Here is a 25,777-nt window from a genome sequence, read left to right as displayed (position 1 = left end):
TTTATTAATTCATTTAGTTTTAGTCATTAATTAAATTAGCTTAACAGTTACACTTAGAAGACTAGTAGGTGCTTATTTATAAGACCAATTTAATATCTGTAATCGAAATGTTTATAAGAATCACTGTGTTTGTTGTAGCTGTTGTTTAAGTTGTTGTTGCCGTTGTTTTCCTTAGGTTCCGCTCGCATTAAAATTAATTGTAATTACGTTTTATAAATGGCAGTTACATAAGTATCTATTAGTAGTAGGTAGTACATATATATTGTTTACTTTTTTTATTTTGTTTTTGTTTTTTTAATTATTATTATTATTGCCATACACACACGCAGCTTGAACCTGATTAACAACCAGAACGCCCTCCATTTTGAGATATACAATTTGCCATACTGATTCTCGCGACTATTTACATGAGGCGCCAACACAGCGCAACGACCAACGCCCAAAGGCTAAACATGACAGGCTGTACAGCGGCCGAGCTAAGCTGTCCCAGCTCTCGCTCATCCACAACAAAGGCAGGCACTGCGCTGCTGGCGGGCGTTTGCTCCATGCTGCGGCTCAGCTCTGCAAAGTTGCCCCGACTATTGCGCGCCAAACGCTGATTAGCCAACTTCAGTTCGCGCAGCTTCTCCTCCAGCTGCAGCACCTCATCTGAAATAGGAATGGCAACAATTAGCAAAAGCCAAAATACAAATTTTTTCAACTGTCTTAGGAACTTACTCTTGTTAAAGCCCTCCATGTCATTGACTTGCAGGAACATGGCCAATGAGATCTCATAGACCTTATTCGCAGTGCTAATCTCACGCTTGCGTCGGCCAAAGCCCACCTGATTGTTGGAGCACTGGGTGCCCAGGCACTTATCCAGGCAAACATTGACCGTGGCACGGAACTGCACATACGAGGAGTCGGGGAACTTGAAGGCCTTGAACTTGGCGCTCAATATATCGCCATCGATGGTGTTGAAGTTCTCAAAGAGATAGGGATCCACAGTGCAGCTGCAACAGGGAGAAAGAGCAAGAGAAAGATTAACCAAAAGATTAACACACAAACTAGTTGAGAATAATTGATGCTGCTGCTGTTGTTGTTCGTACGCACCCCTTGAAGATCAGCGTCTCGGAGGAGGTGTGCGTGTCTGTAACATCCAAATAATTGACGCCCAAGCCATAAACCGGCGCCGAGTCCTCATCCAAGTTGATTTCCATGGTCAGTGGTGTGCCCTACGAGCATATTAGTGAACAAAAATAGATGAGAGTGTCAGGTTTTACGTATATGTATGTGTGTGTGTGTGTGTATATACCTACCGACTTAACAGTCAAGTCTTGAGTAAACTTCTGTCCATCCTGGCTAACGCCAATCGAGAGACGCGGCTCCGGTGCGCGTTTTGTCAACGAGGTGGTTATCTCCAGATCTCTGCAGAACAGATGAATAAATAATAATGATGAAAAAAAGAGTAATAAAAAGAGCTGTCGTAATTGAGGGTCTGGGCGTGGCGGTGCCCATTAAATATATGCCGGAGTCAACAAAAAAAAGTAATTGAAGGACACCAGGGCACGTAAATCGACAAAGCAAACATAGTTATGCCACCTCCCTCTCTCTCTCGTCTTACACACTGTATCATTAAGTCCGTTTGTCCAACTGGCACGCCCAGCAATTAAATTGACTAACAGAGGGGAGGCGAGCTGGCTGCATTAGCGGGGGCATTGATTTGATGGCTAATTACCGGCTGGTAATAGCTCGAACAGCAAGTCACTAGATTTATGACCACACAGCCTTGGCCCAGGGTTGGGTCTCCTCTTAAAATGCCATAACGTTTGCATAGATTGCGCATAAAGCAAAAAGAGAAGCTGTATGCATAGTTGCAATTTGAGGACGCTGCATTTTGATGGGGCAATTAAAAGATGCGCCTGGCTTGGCCAAAAACTTACTCTGGTTCCTGAAAGCCCGCCGGCAGCACATCACGTCTGACCAGACCATGATGCGAAGATGGCTGCGGCTGCTGCTGCTCCTGGAGCACCACTTGCGTCTGTTCCCGTGCGGCGTTGGTGCCATTCATCATGACATTGTAAACCGGACCGCTTGTGGTAATGCACTTGACGCTGACAATCTCCTTGCTGCTGGCCGATTCAATGATGATTTTATGGTAATACACCTTTTTGCCCTGTGGTGACAAAACAGCAGGTAAAACAGACTGCAATAGTTAGATTCTCTTTTCCCTCTGCTCCACTCTATTCTGTTTCGCTTTTCTCTTATATTTTCTTTAGCCTTATTTTATTTTCTCTGGACTTCTCTTATTAGCTCTCTCCTTATCTCTTGTATTATCGTCTTCTGTCTCTCCTTTTCTGCTGTGTGCTGTACTCTCTGCCCTCTCTTCTCTATCTCTACTCTGCATATTCTCCCTCCCTTCTCTGTCTACTCTCAGTCTTTCTTCTCTCTCCCACTGCCTCTCTCTCTCTCTCTGCCTCTTTTCCGCTTCTTCTCTGTCTCTTTTCTTCTCTTCTCTATCTCTTCTCTGTATCTTCTCTTCCTCTTCTACTCCTCTATATATTTTCTATATCCTCTCTGTCTGTTCTCCGTCTCGTCTCAGCTTCTTTTTTGCCTCTTCTCTGTTTTTTCTCTATCTCTTTCGGACTCTTCTCTCCTTTCGCTTCTCTCTCTCTCTCCCCGCTCACTTCTCATCTCTTCTTAGTTTTCACGTACCGTTAACTGATTGACCATTCGCGTCACGCCGCACTCGTAAAAGTCGCTAAGCGATAGACGAAAGACGGCCAAAGCGCCATTGATTTCGGGCTGACAGCGCACATCCGGATAGCCCTTGAGACCCTCCAAGTAGATCTGCGTACGATCCGCCGCAGCGCTGGCATTCGTCTCCGCTGGCAAGCCAATCTCGACGCGCATCTGATCCTCGGAGCAGTGTACCTTGTGTGCGCCTGCAAAACAATCGAAAAAGAATGCAAAATGGAAATTAAATTGCTGTCTGCATAGACTACCGAGGAAAGTGGGCTAGCATGTCGCTGCCAGTCGCATGGCCAGAGCTGAGCCAAATACGACGCCTGGCTGGCATGTCCAGGCAGCACTAAACAATTGACGCATAATTACTATGGAAGTGGAGCGCGTTCGTTGCCTAAGTCTTTCGTTTTTATTGCCGCGCTTCATAAAGCTGCAGGGCTGCTTTTGATGCCCAGCACAAGAAACACCAATGCGAGTATATTGAAATGCAGCCATGCAGTTGCCTCGGCAGTTAGCCAGTGTAGCTCTCAGTCTATATAACACACATATATACATAGACAATGTCTTGGCTGCAGTCCAGCCTTAGCTGCAGCCGGTCAGCTCGTCAGAGGCTGTCAGGCTCGTCTAGATTCGAGACACACTCACACACTGCTTTGGTTTAGTTTGTGGCTGTGGAGTGTTAGGCTTTTGGCATAATTTTGATGCTGTTGCTGCCGCTGCTGCTGCTGCTGATGCCTGTTGCTGCCATAGTAATCAAAATCTTATTACACTTTGTACATGTGTGGGGAGACGCTGTGTGATAGACTTAAATGCTGTTGCTGCCCCCCAATCCGATGCGATAAAGCCTTCATTTGCGGACTGATCAGGAGCGCATTTGCCGCGTAATTTGAATAATTTTGCCAAAGTGCTTAAAACTCGTTCTAATGGCAGCACGAGGCCAGGCATTACCAAAACATTTCAACAGAAATGCCCCCCAATTAAATGTGAGTTGTACAACAAAAGGCAACAGCAACAGCAAAAGCAGAACAAACAACAGACAAAGCGAACAATGGAAACAATAAAATCAACAAAAATTAGCCGAAAAACCAGCCACAGAATTCTGTGTAAAGTCAAGAGCCCGAACTAAAGAACTGTGCGCTGGGTACAGAAATTATATGATATATATATATAATTATGTATATATATATGGACGAGAAATGATATACAGAAATTATATGATATATATATATAATTATGTATATATATATATGGACGAGCTTCCTTCATATTCAGCTCTTCTTTTTACTTAGAACCAAAAATGTAAACGTAAATCACACTTAGTCATAATTTTCTTTAAACATTTTAAGCGCAGCTATAAAGCATCTATAAATGTATAAAATATATCTAAATAAATTATTTATATATATAATATTTATATACATATATATAAACCTTTTTATCAACCCCCATTGCCTAGCTAAATGTCGATTAGCTTTCAAGCTCTAGCGCTTCTGATTTTTGAAAATATGTCAAGTTCGGCATATTTTCAGTATATATAAAAAGCGCACAAATAAAAAAATAAAACAATTTATATAACAAGTAAATTTAATTTAATTTCAATTTAATTTTAATTTAAAAAATAAAAGCACGAATCAGCAAAAGTTCAAAATAATAAAAAACGTTTAGTTATTACCCATAAGCCAAATGTTTTTTATTTATAGAGCAGCTGAATTTTTTTATTGAATTCTTTATTTAAATAAATAACTAGCTAAAGTTTAGTTTAAGTGAGATTAAGATGCGGCAAAGGCTGCCTCGTTCAACGTATCTCAAAGGCATTTTCTATAAAGTGAAATTTTAAGATATAAACTAAAATAATTAAGTCAACTACTGTTGAGAGCTAGAGCGAAACAAGAGTTAAAAATAAAAATAAAAATATCAGCCAAACTATGACAAATTGCTGTGGCAACCCGTGCTTGCCATTGGCACGCTGCTGCAGCTCGATAATGAGAGAAAACAAACGCTTAAGTTTGGCATTAATGAGCTGGCGAGAGCAAGAGAAAGAGAGCGAGAGAGAGCGAGAGAGAGAGTGAAACCTGACAATGAGAACAGACAGACAATAAAAACTAGGAAATAGAAATTGCAAGGCAATTAAAAAGCGGCAGCTGCTGCAGTTGCCATTGCCATTGCCATTGCCATTGCCATTGCCCACTTGGTAATTCAAGAGGCGGCGTCAAGGTGGGCGTAATGCAAGCGGCGCCTAAAACAATTACTAGAGAAACACAAGCAGAGGAGGCAGCATTCGGCGCTTAAGTACTTCCGCGGCTAAACAAATAAAAGCCAAGGCAGACAGAGGCCTAAGTGCCCGATGACACGACAACGACCCATTGATTTATAAAAGAAACTGGAACTGCAACTGCAAATGGACACGCCCACGTGAGCCCACATGTTGAGCAGTTAATTGAGCCATGGTAAGTCTCCCTCTATCCCTCTCTGTTTGTCTACATCTGCAGTCAGCAGGAAATGTTGTCTGCAGCTCGTGACAATAATTGAAAGCTGCTGCTCAGCCCTTGCACGTTCTCAATGTGTGCTTGCCACGCAGGTTTGTCGCCTAAGTCTTTTGATTTGCAGAGACACCCAAGGCTGGCTTTAATTGCAAGCCAAGGCATTTTTATTGAATTTTTACAACTTTACTCGTAAGAATCGCATTATTGACTGCGACTATATCAATGCCGACTGATTACGATTTATCTGACACAATTTTTATGGCACGGCTTGGCTTGGCTTGGCTTGGCTTGGCTTGACTTGGCTTGGCTCGTGGGAATCTTGTTGTACCTTAAACTATTTCTACACACACACACACACACATACATTTATATAAAATCTATATGTACTTATATCTGTAAAAGACTTAACCCACATCTCGCACATGACCAGAGCCGAATGGATTTCTTGCCTTTTTTTGGCGCTTGTTAGATATGTGTTAGCTACAAGAGGCAATTTGTGTGGTGCAACGAAACGAAACAGATCATCAAATGCCGCTTGACTGGGGCAGCTTCAAGCTTCTTGGAATCGAAATCAAAAGAAAAAAAAAAAACGGAAAAGACTTGCCATTAGCATTTAACCTGCAACATGACAAATCAAGAAAACGTGCAGCATGCATGCAACATGCTTCAGCTCAGACATTTTGGCCTCGGCCGCAGCCGCAGCCGCAACTTCGGTTAAAGCATAAATTTCCATTAACAATAAATTTAAAAGAAATTACATTAAAATGAAAATGACCCGGAGCGAAATTCTCAAGAAAAGCTGAGCAGAGAACGGTAACAGGAGAGTCGAAGCGAGCGGTGGCAGGGCAAGATTTGGGCAGCTGGGCTGCTGCAAGAGCAACATCATCAGCACCATCAACATCAACACGGCCCACGGCCCACGGCCAGGCCCATCGCCGACTATGTCACTGACACTGTCTACCAAATTCCGACTCCCGACTGTGTCTCCCGAACTCCTGTCTGCTGACTTCCTATCCGGCATCAGCAGCCACGACATTTGGATGCACAGTTTTTCAACAATTTGGCAAGCAAATGCGCGCGCACCATCAAATGAATGCACAAATCAATAAGACTACAAGCTAAAAGAGCTTGCTCGACTAGCAGATGCGCTGCAATATTTACAAAATTTTAGACAAATAGAACTTAGCTGGCCTAAACTAGTTGCCTTCGACTAGGTGCTGACTGCGCAAATGAACTTAACTGAACAGTAATAAGTGAATTTATGACTAGCATATACCTTGGAATATTTACAATTTACATAATGTTAAAATAATGTTAAAACAATGTTAAAATAATGTTAATGTCTTACATAGATGACTGGAGATGTAAAATGACTACAAACTCAATGAGAGTGTGTTGGACTAGTTGATATATAAGGGTATTAAGGAAGCGTAAATATATAATAGAGTATATATATATATTTATATAGAAAACTGAACAATAGATCAGTTAATAAACTAGATCTGATGCCTGGAAAGTTAAATTGCATATGGAGAAACAGAGATTAGTTCAGGTCCATTTTCTGCCAAGCTCCTTTAGCTCGCTGCCTTATCTGGCATAGCTGAAACAGATAAATTCTATAGGCATTGCTGCCATTTAGCGGATACGCTCGGTTACCCTCTCAGCAAGCTCTGCCAATGCTTTGCTTAAATAACCATTGTTTCCGCTGAATATAAACTGAATTGTCAAAATCTGAAGGCGCTCAACATTCAACACGGTTTGAGTAACAGCGCAGCAACTCAATCACACTAACAGGGTATGTTGAGAGGAAGAGCATAAGTGGCAAATGCTTTACAAGCCACGCCAATAGTCAAAGCCAACAAATTCAAAATGATTGCCATGCAAATGGCATCGTTTTGCAGCTAAGAAGCCAGTCAGTCAGTCAGCCAGCCAGGCAGACAGACAGACAGATAGGCAGTCGTGAAAGGTGGCAAGACATCATCCAGCATCTCTCAGCACCTAAGCGTTAGTCAGCCACCCGCAACACTCCGCACCACAGCGCACCACACGGCACGTTGTCAGGCAATTTTTGTGTCCCAAACACCCCCCGCATCGCAATTGTTTCAATGGCCAAGCCCAACAGGCGCGCTGTGTGGCGACGTTCAACGACATGGACATTGGCGTCGTTGTTGTTGCCGTTGCCGTCTGCATTGCAAGTGCAATTGCAATCGGCAATTGGCAATTGGCAATTGGCTGGCAAAGATTATGCAATTGTCTGAGTCAGCGAACGGAGTCACGTTTGCATTGGCTGCCAAGTAGAAGGAGCTGCAGGTCTTCTTGCGTGTTTCTTATATATATATAGTTTTTTTTTTGGTCAAAGTGTTATACCTGGCGGCTGTGCAGAAACGTAAATTGAATGCACAACGAACGGTAAACATGCATGTAAAGAGCTGCCCCCCACACATACACAGAGACAGACAAAAAGCTAGTCAAAAGTTGTGCATTAGCATCAATCCACGAGTGACTCGCACAGTTATGATGCAGCTGCTGCTGCTGCGGTTGCTGTTGCTGTTGCTGCAGCTGATAGCGTTTTGTTATCGCATTTTGCAAAACAAATTGCAGCAGCAACAAAAGCAACAATCTTGACACACACGACGCACGATTATCATCAATCTTGGCCATAGCACAGGAAATACAGGTAATTTACTAGCCGGAGAGCGGGGCTGTCCCCCAGTCAACTATGTGGCAGTCACATGTTGCAGTTGCAAAAAAAAAAAATAATAAAAAACTTAACGCTGCCTGCTGTCTGGTTAGCAGCGGGGCCTGAACCACCGTCTCATTGACGCACCAAATGACCAATTACACTTAACGGCCGGGCATCAAAAATAAATTAGAAAACGTCGCTTTGGGCAGCGGGTCAGTGCCGGCCGGCCAAGACCCCCGGGCCAAGTGGGTGTTGTCCACGCACACACTCAATTGGCTTGTGGTTCTTCTTCTTGTTCTGCTCATATGCTAAGCAGTGTCAATGTGTCAATGTTGCCGCGTAAATTCATCAAAGTGGGCGAGTCAATAAACAAACTTGTTTAGCGGCCACTGCCACAGCAAAAACTGATGGGAGCGACAGTGACTCGTCGTCAGTCGGACAGACGAACATCCAGCGTCAAATTGCAGATGTTGCTTGTGTTGTGTTGTGTTTTGTTGCTTTTTTATGGCCCGACTCGCAATGTGGCCACAAATGTGATAATTGTTAAGTGCTTAGCTGGCAGCAGTTCGACTCGGCTGCCTCTGGGCCCAGTCAACTGAAAAACTTGACTGCCTACTGTGCTATTATATAGTTGCAGTCACAGTTAGAGTGCACTGCGAAACAGTCAGTCAGCTAAAGGGGATAACACTTGAAATTGACGTCATGTGTTGCACTTAGCAGCAAGGGGCAACAATCACAGCAGCCACTACTAATAACAGTTGGAATGCTCGAAGAACAGCTGTATGTTAAGAGAAGCTGATGTGCTAATAGCAACAGCAACAGCAGCAGCAACAGTTCATTAACAGCAACAGTAAAAGCAATGGTCACAGTAACGTCAACAGCAGCTTGAACATCAACAGTTACAGTAGCTGCAAGAGTAAGCAGCACTTCAACATTATTAGCAGCAACAGTAACAGCTACTTCTGCAGCAGCATCAGCAGCAATGCCTAGCGTAACACCAACTATAACAGAAAACAATGCAATGGCAGCGACTGTATTAGCATCAGTAGCAGTGATAACAATTGCAATAGTAGCAGCAATATAATGCAACAGCAAGAGCAGCTGTAACAACAGCAACAACAGTAGAAGCCACAGCAGCAGCAGAAATGGCAAGAGCAATCGTAATGGCAGCAGCAACTAAACGAGCAACAGCAATATCAAGGAAGAGCAAAAGCAATAGAAACAACAGCAGAGACAGTAGCACCCACAGCCAATGCATAGCAACCCTTGCAGAAGCATCAAAGGCAGCCTAAACAGCAGCTGTAACAGTAACAGTAACAACTGGAACAATAGTAAGAATAGCAGCAGCAGCAAAACTAACAGCAAGAGTAATACTAACAACTGCAGCCACAGCCATTGCAATAGTAACAGCAACACTTACTCTTACGGCAACAGCAAGAGTAATAATAATCTCAGAGACAACTAAACGAACCACAGCCACAACAAAGGCAACAGCAACCGTAACAACAATAACAAAGCTATCAGCAGCAACAACAGCTTGAAGAGCAATAGTAGCAGAGGCTGTAACAGTTGCAACAACTTTAACAGCAACTGTAACAGTAACAGCAACAGCAAGCACAGCAGCAGCTGTAACAGCAAGAGCAACTTGAATAGTCCAAATGAATATGATTAACAGACCTGCTTAACAGTAATAGAGGCAATAACAGAGTCAAAGGCTCACACAATAAAGCAATAACAGTCAACTTAACAGCCTCAATAATTCACTTAGTAATACAAAGTAGAGACTAATGCTAAGTATACAAAAGCTTTAAGCCAAGGTCCATCAAGGTCTAAGCCACAAGCATACAAAAAAACTTAATAGATATTCTATTTATATATGCATTAATTAATAACTGAATAGATTAAACAGACATCAAATAAACAAACAAAATTTGAAAAGCAATTTTTCAGAATTTAATGTTTAGTTTGATCACACAGCATGTCCATTGCACAGCATCTCACATTTAGCAATGTGATGCGATGTGATGTCACCAAGTGAAGTATCGATGCAGCTGCTATCCTTGAGCTGCTTGGCCAGTTGAGCGCAGCACACGCCTTGGCATTCGCGCACTGAGCTGAGCGTCTCTATTGCCAAGTAAATACAAAATTGCTGTCAGTTTATCATTTTTTCTAGCCACATTAATAGTTGCTGGCAATTCTTGTGCTCTTCAGCTCGCTCGTTGACTTTTTCTATTTTTATTATTTTCACAGCGTCTGGTTTTTTCTTAATTTGCTAATTGTTTTCAAATGACGTAATTCGCCGAGGCTCTTTATAGATTTTAGCCAGATCTACCAGATTTTACCGTCAAGCCGGAAGTAGCCAGGCAATGCCGGGCAGCCCAAGCGCATTAAGGCCAAATGAATTGAATTTCAGTTGCTACATATAAGCCCGAAGCAAACCGAAACTTCAAAACTGTTTGGTCGACTTGGTCACTCAAATGCATGATTAATTGCCCAGAGGAAGCAGAGACAGAGAGAGAGAGAGAGAGAGCAGGAGAGTGAGAGAGAACCAGTAAGATATGAGCAGGCAGGCGCAGCTTAGCCGCGTCTCGCCTCGACTCTGCCTCAGCCGCGTCTTGAACATGAGATGCAAAAAAAGAAAAGAGTAGAAAAAACAACGTTGCCTTACGGTAAATTTGCGCTTCCACTTGGCGTGAACATTATGCGCAGCTGGCTAATTAAATTACACAACAGTTTAGACATGAGAGCGCGCGCAAAGCAACGAGCGAAAAAAGGCGACCAAAAAGAACTGTAAGCTGGCCAAGCTATATGACTTGGACATAAACTTGAACTTGGCTGCCAACAGCAGCGCCAACAGCTGTAAATGTTGCAGCTAGCGCTCATGTGGCAAATGCGGCATGACTTGCCACAGAGCGAGGGGCACGACGACAGACAGTTAGTCAGCTATTTGCATGGCTAATGTGTTCAAACAGCAAATGCCGCATACACCCACAATGCGCCTCAGCTGCAGCTGCGTTCCTGCCTCACCCGTTTGCTCGCTGTGGCATTCTTGAGCTTGGCGCTACGCGGTGGCATTTGCTAAATTGTTCGTTTCCGCTGGGTAAACCAAGGTAAAAATAAATAATAAAAATGCAGCAAAAATATGCGAGCCCAGCTGCTGCTGCTGCTGCTTTCCACATGCCACTCACACATCAGCAGCAGCAACAGCAGCAGTCGGGGAGGCTGTGGCAACACAATTTACCGCTAAGTGCCTCAACGAAAGCGAGTTGCAGCCAATTGTTGCATTGTTATGTTGTGTCTGAGTTTGTATATTTTCTTTAGCTATATTAAGTAATTTGCGAAAAATGCGTTTACAGTTTTTAGGCTGCCCCGCCTAACTGTAACTGAGGCAAGTTAATCACTAAATCCCCGCCATGGCCATAATCATAAAAATTAATTCAATTTGCAACTAAATGCGGCAAAGGCAGTTAACAGAAATTATTAGCCATGGCCAACAAGCTTCTAAACAGACCACGTCGCTCACCTGCCTCAACTGCCTCACCTGCCAAGCCATTCTAATTGCACTTGCAGTAGCTGTTGCCTCTATACCCTAACTGTGGGTGCTACAGCTCTATTTGAACTGCTATTTAAAACAGGTTTACATTCATTTATACTAATATGGAACCTTACTTGTAATACCCTATAATCCTAGAGGAGGTGCATATTGGGGTTGTAGTAGGTTATGGCTGTAGCTGATATATGATCGCTTAATGATATGCAACTTCCATTTAAGCTAAGTCATTATTGTTAGGTACATATATATATAGTATATATAGTAACCAAGAATCAGACTATAACTCATCGAAGCATGCAGCAAGTGTCGGAATAAGATATTCTTACCTCAATATGAAATTATATTTTCTTTGTCTAAAATCTGCAGTATTTAAAAAATACCATTGCAGCATCTGAAAATACAAGTTCTTTGCTCTAAACAACTTTTTGAGTTATTTAAAAATCTTGATTAATCGCCGAGATATGGGCAAAAAACTTTGGAAACTGCAGTCTAAATATAATATATTAGTCGAATTATAAATCCTATATCAAAATTTGTTAGCCTTGATAGAACTATGTGTAAGTAAGCTAAGTATTCAGTAGCATAAGTTTCAAACAGATTTAAATATATTTTAAATATTTTAAATAAATTCAGATGAATTTAGAATTTGATCAAATTTATGGCTTATGCTGATTCTGCACATAGTCTACTAGATATCATCTCATATATATACATATGTACCTTAATGTCTTTATACATATATATACTATATTAACGCACATAAAACATAAACTGAAGTAGCCAGTCAGACTAATAGTAGATGCTCATCTGCTGATAGTTATAGTAATATATTTAGTTATTATTTTTAGATAATATTTTAGCTCTGACTAAGAACCCGCATATGCTCACATACACTCTCTCATACTATATGTTTAGCTATTCACATAAATCACAAATTCAATTCAATGAGTTAGCTACACAAACTAAAGGGTATCTTCTAGTCGCAAGCCACTCAAAGTCTATTATTGTCCGACTGTCAGTTTTACCATTTTGGTGTGAAAGTGTTGTGTCTGTAGCGCGTTGCTCTTACCATATTTGCAATTAAATACATTAACCAACTATCAGCAACAAGAAAACCAACAACAACAGCAACAACAGCAGCAACAACTCGCCTTTGCAATTTAAACACGCCGTATAATTGCATTTCTCCTAATGTAATGGCAGACGAAGCTGCCTTTTTATGCTTAATTGGCAATAAAGTTGTTGCCTGCAGCTAAAGAATCGAAAGAGCAAACACTGAGAAGCGCACAGAGAGGCGGCTGGATTATTAACTGAGTGAGAGCTAGATAAAGCGAGAGAGTGAGGCAGAGACGGAGGGATAGACTTTCGGCACTTGTCGCTAATCATTTATCAAAAAATTGTTATTTTCTTGGCTGACACATATCCAACTGGCTGCCCGGGGCGATGACACACAAAATACCAAATTCCGATGCTTTGGGCCAATGTCTATTGGCCATGTAATGCGATACGCTGTCAGAGGCCCAATCGATTCGAACATTAATCAAACGCCGGTTGTGGCCAGCTGTTGGGGTACTATGAAAGTGAACTTTGAACTGCGACCCAATTGCTAATTACGAGCACGCAAAGCAAAGGCGGAGACGGAGGCGAGGCACCGTTCGCTGAGTAATCAAGGCAGCAAAGGGGCTTAGAGATGAATCTATCGATGCACTTTTGTGGTATTTGCGGCTTTTCTGCTCTGACTAAACTGAAGCGCCGCAGCCAAAAGGTGTGCACAGCCAAACACTTTTGTGGTTCAGTGTGCGTGTCTGTGTGTGTGTGTGTGTGTGTGTGTGTGTGTGTGTGTGTGTGTGTGTGTGTGCACAATATGGGACAGAAAAGAGAAAAAAGCGTACACAAGCCACCGCATGACCAAGTGACCGATGCCGAAGGCATAAAATTTATTGCATACGTGTATGCAACTCCTTTTGTTGCAGCTCTGTGCGCGCGGCTGCAATATTTTATTTTGGTCATTTGCGATTTGCGTTGAATTAGCAGCAAGCAACACACGCTCACTCACACACACACACACACAGAGAGAGGGAGACACAGATAGAGAGAGTGAGCGGGAGCGAGAGATGCCAAGTCGATGACCAAATCGGGCTGTGGGCGTTCGTCTGCTGCAGCTTATGCCCAAATGTGGCAAGCGTCCAGCGTCCAGCGTCTGGCCTAGCCTTTTAGCCCGTGGGCCACAGCTAAGACTGGACCATGGCTAAGAGTACGCTAGCTGGCCCACACCTGCAATTGACATTATTATTTGGCCAGTCGTCGCGGCTTTTTGCGTGCGCGTTGAGTGTGCGACAAGAGTGCATCATGATTTATAATTGTCCAACTGGGTCTCTGGGTAGACATTCCATGGCACGCATCTTGATATCCGCGTAGTTTATGGCCCGGGTCAGGCCGGATGGCCATCTAGCGAGCTTGTACAACAAACTTGTTGAAACAGCATTTGTCTCGCGTTCGCCTAACTCCACGCCGTGTTGGCCATTCGTTTATCTGTTTGGCCTGAACGCTTGGCTAGCCATCTGTTGGCCACGTTAATAACCGTTTTGGCCATGCCATGCCATGCCATGCCGCGCCATACCACGCCGAGGCGCTGCATTGTTAACAGCATTTCTTTTTGGTGCGCTGCGCTTTTAATTGCCAACTGGGCGACATTTTAATTGAAATTCTACTGAAATTGCATTCTAAGCCTAATAACACTCAGCAGCAACAACAACAACAAGCGATATGAGCCTAAAACGAATGTTTTATGTATCTTTTGATGGCTGCTTTTATGTGATTAAAATGTTTTTTTTTTTAGTTTGTGTTTTCACATATTTCAGTATAAAGACAAAGAGAACTATTTCAAAATATATTTCAACCTCATTTTGGGCAATAAACCTTTAAAGCAGTTGGTCAGTTGGATAATACCTACATATATATGCGCTCATAGACACGCACATGCATGGCAACTTACATACCTAGACACCTCAGACATGCCCACCCACACTCCTATGCGCTGCTATGCATACTCCACACACTCATATATGATGTCTTGAGAATCGAGTAAAAAGCATTTGGAAGTCATTAAAGGACTAAGTAAGAGTGTTCTTCAGCAGAGTGCTCGACTAAAAGATACCCTGAACACCGCGCGAACAGAGCTGATCAAGTCAGCTCGTCATCAAAATTATTTATAACTAATTAGAGACGCCCACTTCTAACATTTAAACACGATTCATATACTCTAAACATGAAAGCATTTTTTATGAGCCAAGCTTAGCTAAAAATTTCAATAAAAAAATCATTAGATTCCCACATAATCAATTCTATTATGTGTTAATCTAAGACTTTCTAAAGTCAATTATGTTGCTAGCCATATTAGGTTCAAATGTTTTGTGGTTTAGTGTAAAGGAAACAAAAGATAAACCGCAGGGCGCATTAGGCACACATATTCCCACACACATACACACACAGAGAGACATACGTAACACAAAGCGAGCCACCCAGGCCATCCAGTTGGATTCAATCTAATCTTAATGCCAGCAATGCAAATCCAAATCAAAATCTAACCAAAGCCAAGCTCTGGGGGCCACTGAGCGTTGCCCTTGAGTCGAGGGAGACTTGAGAGAAAAGCGAAACCAAAAATGATTTGCTTCCTGGTTTAGGGATCTGAGGGATCTGGTGCAGAGCAAATTGCAATTGGCTTGATTTTAACCGGCAGGCAAGTGACTAGCGCAGCAGCAGCAGCAGCAGCGGCAGTTGCAGTTGCAGTTGGCGCTCCTCGCTCTTGTTTAATTTAGTCTGGCATTCCGTTTCGATATGCATCTTGGGCATTTCTTTTCAATTACGGGCGGGCGCTACTCTTTTTTACATTTTTCTCTCTTGCCTGCTTTGCGGTTTGGCCATGTAATTTGGCCATCAAACGCATGCATGTTTTGATAAGCAGCCAGCGGCGAGGCAAGCGAACTGGCATATCAAAAGACTGAAGACACGAACGCAACTCGACGCGACTGGACTGAACTGGACTGGAGTGAACAGTTCTTCCTGCTTGCAAGCCTAGCCATCATATTTCATACAGTTTTATGAGGCCGCGCACCAGTTGTGTGTTTCACTTTACAGTTGGCATTCAATAAATTAATTAGTGAACATTTTTGTCACTGATTTTATCGTTCGCGCTTTCATTACGCGTTCATCAGGCAGCCAGTGAAGTGGCCAACTGAGCGATAAGATCCAGCACATCTCCACTAAAGTGTGTATATAATTACGTGCGTCTAGCCCGCTGTTGCTGCTCTGCTCGCAATTTCTTACACCTGTCGGTGTGTGTGTGCTAATTAAAGAGGCCACAGGCCGACAAAAACCCAAATAATAGACATGAAATAAGAAAACATATGACATTAAGTGTTTATGTGCTGCTGCTGCTGCTGCTGCTGCTGCTGCTCTTGCCCTTCCTCTTTCTGTTATTATTGTCATTAAAAGCTCTTACTATAATAATGAGCGCGTTTTTATGGCCAACATCCCCAGATAGAGCAGTTGTTGGCTCTGCTTTCTGTTCTGCTTCGCCCGGCTCCATTGTCTGTGCCTCACCTTTTAACTGAAGAATATGTATATATACTTGAGTTAAGCTTGGCTTAAGTCTAACCTCAGCTAGAGTGCTCTTAGGATAAATGCTACTCCACTCGAGCGCCAGCCCAAGTCGTTTAGTCTATCAGAACCTCTCTAACTATTTGCTCAGCTGCACTTATAGGGTATATCATAGTCGTTGTCCATTTGCGCATAGTCATACGCTTATTCTCTCTTTCTTTTTTTTTGCAGTGTCATTGACTTTGGGCCGCCAACGCCTGTGCGTGTGTAAATTGCGGCAGCTAAAGCGCCAGCCAGCCATAGCTCGCATGCGAAAACGACAACTCGACAAAAGCACAAACAACAACAACACGCAGACGTGGCTAAGTCAACACTCAAACATGGTCAACATAATTTCTCAGTTTTTTTTTTGGCTGTGTCCAACTTTGTTCTAATGAAATTGAACATAATTCCACAGTTTTTGCAAGTTTGTTGCTTAAGTCTTTTGTTTGTGTTGGCCGTGCTGAATGGCTGGCAATCAATGTAATACGCTCCACAGAATGTCAGCCAAGCCATCATCAATCTCAACAGCAAAACTGCATGTGTGACGAAAGAACAAGAACAAGAACAAGAGGATGAAGTTGAAGTTGAGGCTGAAGAAGAACAACAACAAACAGACAGCAACAGCAACAAGAAACAAACAAACAAACGCTGCACCGACAACAAATAAATATGATTAATTTGCCACATGCAGTTAGACATGCAATTTATCATGATGCGGCCGGCAAATGCAAAAGTCTGTAAATACTTTTCTCCTCTTCCCTCTGGCCCCCCACGCGCTCTGTCTTATGCGTATATCTGCATCTCCCGTTGCGGGTCAGTGCGTCTAATAGATTAAATAAATTTCGCATAAATTATGCAATTGTGGCGAGCAATATTTTTCAAGCCAGCTGCCGCTGCGGGCGCTTAAAACTTACGCACCCTCCTCTATCTCGCTCTCTCTATCTCTCCCTCTCTCTCTTTCACTCTGTTGTGGCTTATTAATTTGCATGGAGCGCTGATCCTGTTCTAGCACCACAGCGCCGTTACTTTTTCTACCTCAGCGTCGGCTGCGCTTCAAAGTCTCAACGCGATGCGGCTCTACGCACTGTTTGGTAATTAAAAACCCAACGAGCCACTTGGCCAGTTCGACACCTGGACAGCTGGACAGCTGGACAACTGGACAGCTGGACACCTGGACTACCTATTGGACTACGTGGAGTGGTGTCTAACGGTAAGCGGCAGCAGTTGCTTGGCTGGCTGCCTGCCAAGCCAACTCAAGCAAACGCGTAGGTTGCATTCAGGATTAGCTTCAGGTTTATTTCTACTTCTTCTTCTCTTTTTTTTTCGCTGCTCATGAAATTTACATAATATTTGCTCCAGATTCCACACACACACACACACACACACACACATATATATATATACACACAACTGTATCACCTGTCGTTTGCTTTCACACGCCGCAGCAAAAAAATTTACTTAACTGGCCAAGTTTATGGCCATCGGCGACGCTTATCAGGCCACAGACCTCATAAATATGCGCGCAGAGCCCTTGCACTGGCAACGCTTGACAATTTGCTGCCACATTTGCAGCTATAAACAGTACGAAAAGTGCTAGAAAGGGTATGCTTGACCAGCTGTGATACCCTGTAGTTAGAACACACAAGTGTCTAGCTCAGCTTGATAATGGAAGCATGATCATGGGTAAAAGCATGCCATACTCCAGCAAGAATTGCCTGCAAAAAGTGTGCTTGATTAGCAGATACCCTGTTAAAATAGTTCAAGTATTCAGTTAGTTCTCTAAGTGCTCCTTTGGAGTCTCCAGTTACCATAAGAATGTTGAATGCTGTCTAATCTGAAGGCCTTTGCTGGCCTTATGATTGATGTTTCTTAAAATTAATATTTAGAATAATAAATTATACTATGAAAGTAGGCTTAAAGAGCAGCGATATACAGTTATGTCTTGGCACAAAACTCTGAAGGGAAACCCCAGCTGAAGGGAAACCCCAGTATCAGCTGCTACGTTGAGTCTAACCAGATTCGATGAGAACAAATGTTGGCGTCGGCGAGTCAGAATTTAGCGCCTTTTCTTATAAGAAAATATGTAGAACTGCAATATTTTCAGGAAAACAGAGGCGCGTTTGTAAATTATAAATTTTTAAATATAGTAAAAAAAACATCATAATGTAGCTAGAAAAGCCAAGCCAGCAAATCTTTGCTTCTGAATATGGTTAGAAACCGAAACTAAAAGAAACATTTCTGACTGAATAACAAGCAATGTAGTATATAGATATAGATATATGCAAAATAATATAAGCACATTCTATATATTACATATATATATATATATATATATATATATATATATATAAGCTCTGCTGAAAGTCTATCCTATTAACAGAAACAATTCCATTTGGCATGCTAAAGTCTGCATGAAGCTTAAGCTTCAACTCTTCACCAAAAACAATTTCATTTAGAATATTTGAAATTTGCTTTTATGTTTATAATCAGCTACGATCTTAAGATCTAAAAAAGAGTTTGTAGTGAGATATTTATGGCCCAACAATAAAACGTGAACAATTCAAATAGTTTCCCAGGGGTTAGTCAAAAAGTTGGCTAACTTTTAAGACCTGTGCCTAATTCGCATGGCAAATTCATGTGCAGTTATATCATATGAAGTCGATTTAAGAGCTTGGCAACATTTGCTGTTACACATTTCCATGTTGCAGTTGCAGCATATGTTGCTGCTGCTGTTGCTGCTGCTGCCTAATACAATTAGTCTTGTGTAATACGCATGGCTTTTGCTTTTGCTCGGAGGAGTGCCAAACCCGTTAACTGTTGCGACTGTTGCTTTATACAGTTAGGAGTTGGTCTCTTGGCCAGGCTCATGCTACGCAATTCGCGACACAAACACACACATACACACACTCTCGAACTGCCTTGGGAGCGCGAATTGATTGTGGGGATTGGTTAGCTTGGTTAACTTGGCTAGTGGCGAGCTGAAAGCCTTTTAGGCTTTCATTTTGGCCGCATCGCTCCGCCTGCCAGCCAGTATGTCAGATTTTGTGTTTTGGCCAAAATGGTCAGCGCAGCTAACGGTAAACAGCAAAGCTGGCCAAAAATCGAATATAACAAGCATTTTTATATATATTTTTTATTGTGTGCTCCTACAGCTGTTGGCTGCTGGCTGTCTGGCCAGTCAGTTGGCTCGTTGGATGTGTAGCTGGCTAATTAAAGCTTCGTGAGCAAGTGAGTTGTCCTTGTTGAGCCTGCAAAGGCAGCTTCAGCTGCGATACGCATCCAATCGGATTGTAATTCAATAAAATGCCGGCGCACAAAGATGGCTTACACTTGATGACAAAATGCCTGAGCAGCCATGAGCCTTGCAGTACGGACTCCTGCCAGACCCTTAAAGCGAGCCGACGCCTTTCGATTTGCTCGTTTTTCTTATCGCTGCCTTTTAATCAGCCAAATGCCGCACAGGCTCTGGCTCTGGCTCAGGCTCAGCTCACAGCATCTCTGCTCAGCCTATGATGTTATTTTTCCAGCTAACTCTCAAGCGGGCAACGTGCGGCAATTGCAACGCATTGTTTTGCTAAGCCCAACGGCGACCTTAACCCATTGACACGCTTGTGCTAGGTGCGCGAGCAAAGGATTAAGTTGATTGACAGACAGCTAGAAGCGGCAGGGCTATGTGAATGTGATAAAGCGTGGGAAACTGTTGTGTTTAGACTGTTAGCAGAAGTTAACTTAAAATAAAAAACATCAAAATGCACTTAAATTGAAGTCATTCATCAATATAGAGCGTTAACAGCATAGAGAGGAGCTATTTCACAGCTACTTAACATTACAGTAGATAACATAGATGCTTAACATTGCAGCCCATCAGCTGCCATAGGCTTTACAGTGTCACAGCTAGCTGAAACATTTCATTAGCTATGTAATATAACATATAGTTCTTGCTTTACATACTCTCCTAACAGTAGCTTAGCAGTTTTACAGCTGCTTAACAGTACAGTAAAGCGTTAGTTCATGTGCTTTTCTTATAAACAATATAAATCTAATAAATCGATCGATCACATTGTATAGCTTTTCGCTCATAGCCTTTTATAAACTCTAATAGAAATTCAACATAAAAATTTCATAGCTCGTTAACAGCATAATCAGCTCTTAGAAGATACTCAAGACACAAAAGACATGAGTTTAGGTCTACTTATAGATATACGTAAAATGGAAAGGTCGCTAAACTAATAATAATAAAAATGGGCTTTAGAGTTGAAGTCAGAAGCAGCTTAACAAATTGTGCTAAAAATAAATTTGAAAAGCAAAAGATTAGCTGTTAATTAACAGTCATTTACATTACGTAACATAACATAACAGCTTTGCAGTCCAACAACTAACAGCTGCTTAACCGAATGTTAGCTAAGTCTTAGCAGAGACAGCTTGAATTACAAAACCAAAAATTATTTATGGTTTATTATTTTAAATGCTGTTGGGGGTCAGGAGTGGATCAATGGCAACAATGGGTTAAGAGTTCAGAGGCAAGGGGCTGGACAACCACAGGAGGCCAGTCGGTATGGCAGACACGAGTCTGTGCTCTCCAGTTGCCCCAATCGCAGCTCGATTTTATTAGCTTAGCAAAAGGCTTTGATTGTTGTTCATGTTGTTGTTGTTGTTGTTCCGGCTGCTGCGCTTGTCTAGACGGGCAATTTTTCACACACACACACACACATATAGGCAGGCAGGCACACACATGAGCTGGACTTGCTCTAAAATTGGCATTTTTCACACACATAAGGCAAAAATGTAAAGCGCAGTCCGCCGCATCCAACTCAGAAGGCAGCGGCCGAGTCAAGCGGTTTATTTGCCTTGTGTGGCATCAGCTTCATCATCATCCTGTCTGTGCCTAGCCGTGGCAAGCATATACATACGTGTGTGTGTGTGTGTGCAGTATATAGTTGGGTACTGGCCAGCCCGTTGGCATAATGTGGACGGGTTGAGTTGGAACAGCGCGCAATTTCTTTATTATTACGAGCATTTCGTTTGTTGTCCTTTTAGGCAACTCTGTGGCAAGCTCTGCTGCACTGCTGCTCTTGCTGTGGCCAACTGTCGCTTGTCAAAGCGCACTGATCATTATTGTTGTTGCAGCTCTTTTGTGGCTGGCTAGTTTATGTTGTGCCTGGCTGCTGCTCCCCCTCATACAATGCGATTGTCAATGTTTTGTCTTAATGCCACATAATGCGACTCTCCCTGTTGCTGCTGTTGTTGTTGTTGTTGTTGTTGTTTGCGTCGCATGTTATTTAAATGGACGCTGTTTGACTGCAAAGATTTACAACTGGTCAGCGCATCGATATATTATGCCATGGCAAGTTCGCTGTCTAAGTCATTCGTTTGTTCTTGATTCGTTCTGGCCATAAATTAAATGCTGCACAGACACAGCAGAAGGCAGAATGGGGCGGGGTGGCGGGCAGGGGCTGCAGCAGACTCAGGTAGACAGGGCTCAAGCATACTTCAAGGCAAGGTCGACGTCGCGTGCGCTGCTTAGCCAGCAATTAAACGAGTTAATCACAGTTCGATGATTTGTCAGTCGTCGAAGTCGAAGTCGAAGTCTTTGTGCGCTCAGCTGTGACGTTTGACGAGCAAGAAGCTGCATGCCAATGAGATCATCCAGACAAGTTTTTTAAAGAAATATGCATAAACAAAATAATTATTGTGAGCAACTGATTTTCTTTCTTTCAGCTTAGCTTAGTTCAGCTTGGTTAGATTTCCCTTAACTTTTACTTTTTCTTGGAGTTTCGCTTTAGCACTGATTTGTTTCTTAGTTTCTTTGTGACACGCCCCATGCTGGCAGCCCCGTAATTTAGCTTTCAGCTTTTGCTGCTGTTGCTTTCTGTCTGCCACAGATGCTACAAGTCAGCCAGCCAGTCAGCCACACGGCTGCCATGCCGGCTCTGAAGTTGCGTCTCTCGCGCTCTCGTAAATTATGTCTGTCTTATTATATATATAGCATACATATATATACTTGTATATATATATATTTGTTATCTGTTTCTGTATCTGCTTTGCTGTTTGGACACATTAGGCTGCATTTTGTTTTTAGCCAACTCAATTGGGACCTGTTTCGCCTACACGTTCTCGGCTGTCGCGCGATTTTTTTATTTTTTATCGCTTCATTTTCTGCACTTGAGTATCGCGTTTATAAATAAAGCTGCTTGGCTTTTTTTTTTGTAAATATATATATGATCGTATATGGTCAGGCACTACTCAGACTTACGCGCACAAAGGCCAATGTCAGACGCGCGGCTACTGCTGCTGCTTCTTCTTCTTTCTTTTTGCTGTACTTACAATAAGTAAAAATATCGAAGCGCCTGATTGGATTTTAATAAGCAGCAGCACTGGTCATATATATATATATATATATATATAAATATATAGTATATCTTTATGTGTCTCTTTCTCATAATATTCATCTGTCTTTCTTCACTTATCTCTCTATATATCGGACTTCAACTTCTCTCTCTTCCTCCCCCTACATCTGCCGCCCTCTAACTAGCACGCTGTTTCTTGAACACCTCAGCTGTTAAAGCAAGTTTTTTATAATATATAAAGCTATTTAATGGAGGCCATACTTTGATATTTTAGAAATACAGTTAAAATTGCCAATTTTTGTTTTAAAAACATGCTTAAATTTAGACGAAATCCAGTCAAGTTCGCGTTAAGCTTTATTTTAATTATCACTCAATATATAATTTACTTTATACACATAGAGTATTTATTATACATACATATATATATATATATATATATATATATATATAAATTTTTGCAATACTCAAGTTTAAAGCCAAAATTCATTCAAGTATTAAATTTACTAACTTCAGTCTAAATTCCCAATATGAAAAGCTTTTCAGTATTAACTATAAATGGTTTTTAACTTCTTATATAAATTTTAACTTTTTTTACCTGTGCAATTATCATTTTGAAAGCTAACAATAACAGTTATGATCACCTAAAGTCTAGGGTATTGCATTGCTATTCTTCTAACTTTACATATAAAGTATTTAATTTGTTTCCAGTTCATTTTGAGCGTGTCATGTTGCCCTTCCTGTTGTGTTGTTCGCTGTTCGTTGGCTGTTCGCTGTTGTGTGGGTGTTTTTCTTTTTCATTTTTGTTGTTTTTGTGGCTTTCGTGTCTTTTGTTTTTGCCGCTTTTGTTGTGTGTGGCTGTCTCTGTATGGCAACTTGCAAGTTAATGACTAATGTGTGAGGCTTTGTTTTTGTGGCTGTGCATAAGATTATGAGCGCGTCGCCTTGTGGGTGGGGTATTTGGGCTTTGGCTTATATGGTGGGCAGGCAAGCACACAGAGTGAATCATGGCAGGGCCCACACTTGAGCTACACTTTATTAGCCAAGTTCTTTGTCAGAGTCATTTGTTTCGCTTTGAACTTTTTTCACTTCTTCTATTTCGCAGCAATAAAAGCTGCCCTGGTAAACCGTTAAACACTAACACTCACACACACATATGCACCCACACCTATTGAAGATCAAGCGAGCGCACTTCAAGCGAAAACGAGGTCAGTTTTGCGGCGAAATAACCATTTTCGTATTTCATTGCCCACAAAATGACATCATGCGCATGTGTGAGTGTATGAGTGTGTGTGAGAGTCAAAGCTCAATTGCAGTTGTATGTATGGATACAAAAGCTCTTATTTTGCACTTAACAAATAAAGCTGAAAATATCGTTTTTGCTTTGCCTTTTTACTTACCCTTCGCATGCGCTAATCCACAATGAATGAAAGCTGCCAGGCATAAGGCATGCCACAAGTGTTGCGTTGCAAGCATTTTCGCCACCACCAAAATATCTTATATATATTTTGTTTTGTATCTAATTAGTCGAAACGGAAAGACAAACGGCGTTATTATATATTAGATTGCACAAAAGAACAGGGCAGAGAGAAACAACGGCACATGCTCCACAAGAGCCAACCGCACATATCATTTGTATTCTTTAACAGTCAGTCACACACACACTCATACACACACATACGCATACATAGATTATGAAACAAAGCCGTAGTGCTAAAGAGAATGCCAGTCCAAGTAGTGGCCGAGGCTGCTGGCCAACGGCTAGTGGTAAACGTCGAAAACTCAGCAAATCAACGGCAAATAAACACAAAAAACACACAGACACGCACGAGCACACTCACACACGCACACACAGGCACACAGAGACAAACTTTGAACACATCACATCGACGCGCCTTACTTCACACGACGAAAACACGTCCAGGCCGCACGATGGTCGCGAAGTAACTAAATACTCACAGCCAGCCGAGCATCAGTTGAGCTCGACGTCGACGTCTACACCGACTGCGGCAGCGACGCTTGCGCGTGACGTCTGCCTTTTGTTTTTGTTTTTTTTTTTTTTCGCTCGCTTCGCTGAGCCAGTGGCCACACTGTGCAGCGCCTGCTAAAGTTGTTAAGCTGCTGCGCGGGGCGCTCAAAGAGTTTTAATGCGCTCATAACATTAATTAATTGTACTATACAATTAAATAAAAGTAACTATACATATTTATGTGCATAATTTAACTGTCTTACAGAAAATAACTACAACAAAAATTCAATCAGTCAAATGCTGAGCTTTTGCTTTGCTGATTGTAGAGAGATTGAAAGCTTTTCTGGCAGCAATGCTGGCAGGATCGCTCTGTCAGCAACACACACACACGATCGTCTTTTTTACTGATAAAAATCAGCCGGCTGCCAATGAGAAAATGAGAAATTGTGGGAGTTGTTTGTTTTTTTTCTCTTTTGTCTTACCTGCAATTACATAATGTGGCCTTTGTGATTGTTGTTTGTAGTCAAAGCAAACATTTAATTATTGTCGCTGTTCTCAGCTGCGCTTATCTAAGATGTCTTCTGATATCAGAGCTCGGTAAGTACTTTAAGCTGGAGTTCACTGTACTGCATGTGCATCCACTTCCGCTTCTTTAAGCAGCCAGAACCGTTCTTTTGGTGGTCATTTGGATCGGGTCTAAAGAGCCATTATGCCATGTTATATGCACTCAATTTCACACTTGTTGGCCGCGCGTGCTCCCCCAGCCAAAATGCAGTTTTTATTACTGGGCACACACAAACACTATCACTCTCTCTCTTCCTCTCCCTCTCCGTTCCGCACACACACAAAACCGCATTCAGCGCTTGTTAGTTTTCCAATGAATGGGCATTAAAGCAGCTGATGTGCCAAAAGCTCTGCGCCTATCATTAGTCTAGCTGACCATTTGCAGTGCGCCCTCCTCGCTGCCCGGTGGGCGGTTAATAGGCAACGGTAAATGACGTGCAAATAAATACAGCCAACGATGCGCGCTAATTAAATTTGCTTCTTACATTAAAGCGAACAGAAAGCAAATTGTCTATAAAAAACAATTGACTTAACACAATTACCAAAGTCGTAAATTAAAACTAAATTTCAATTAAATTTATGAATTTCTGAAATTCCGAAGCCTATTTTCAGTCTGTTACTATTTTATCACATGTTGCTTAACATACACACCTTGTTTCATATAAATCATTTGTATACTATTTGAAAACCAGCAGAGTATATTACTTCTGCTTTTTACACTGATAAATTATTAATTAAATTGCGCGCTCTTTTAAACTCTGTTAGCCATATTTGAAGTTTGCAGCATTCTGTTAGCTATTCAAATAATGGTTGCTG

At 42.0% G+C, this 25,777-nt stretch overlaps 1 protein-coding gene across 1 annotated transcript; it reads right to left on the bottom strand.

The window, feature by feature from the left end:
• Positions 1-278: 278 nt before the first annotated feature.
• On the bottom strand, positions 279-24,367 carry LOC111600660. The gene is made up of 8 exons (XM_023316886.2): positions 24,329-24,367; positions 23,829-23,947; positions 2,695-2,924; positions 1,923-2,155; positions 1,299-1,407; positions 1,093-1,214; positions 718-992; positions 279-648 (listed from the first exon to the last, which is right to left on the bottom strand). Exons 2-8 carry the CDS (start codon positions 23,902-23,904, stop codon positions 404-406), a joined length of 1,290 nt encoding a protein of 429 aa, XP_023172654.1. The 5' UTR covers positions 23,905-23,947; positions 24,329-24,367; the 3' UTR covers positions 279-403.
• Positions 24,368-25,777: the final 1,410 nt, after the last annotated feature.

Source organism: Drosophila hydei, unplaced genomic scaffold (genome assembly GCF_003285905.1).
Source record: "Drosophila hydei strain 15085-1641.00,03,60 unplaced genomic scaffold, DhydRS2 tig00008122-arrow-pilon, whole genome shotgun sequence".
NCBI classification, from domain to species: Eukaryota; Metazoa; Arthropoda; class Insecta; order Diptera; family Drosophilidae; genus Drosophila; species Drosophila hydei.
Note: the sequence above shows the minus strand (reverse complement) of the source record. Positions and strands in the feature narration are given on the sequence as shown.

Bases quoted from the DNA above. Each gene is read 5' to 3' on its own strand.
- LOC111600660 (XM_023316886.2), bottom strand. From the start codon at position 23,904: ATGCTTGCAACGCAACACTTGTGGCATGCCTTATGCCTGGCAGCTTTC. The intron at 1,215-1,298 runs GTAGGTATATAC...ATATGCTCGTAG, and splicing joins AAGACTTGACTGTTAAGTCG to GGCACACCACTGACCATGGA. The intron at 993-1,092 runs GTGCGTACGAAC...TCCCTGTTGCAG, and splicing joins GAGACGCTGATCTTCAAGGG to CTGCACTGTGGATCCCTATC.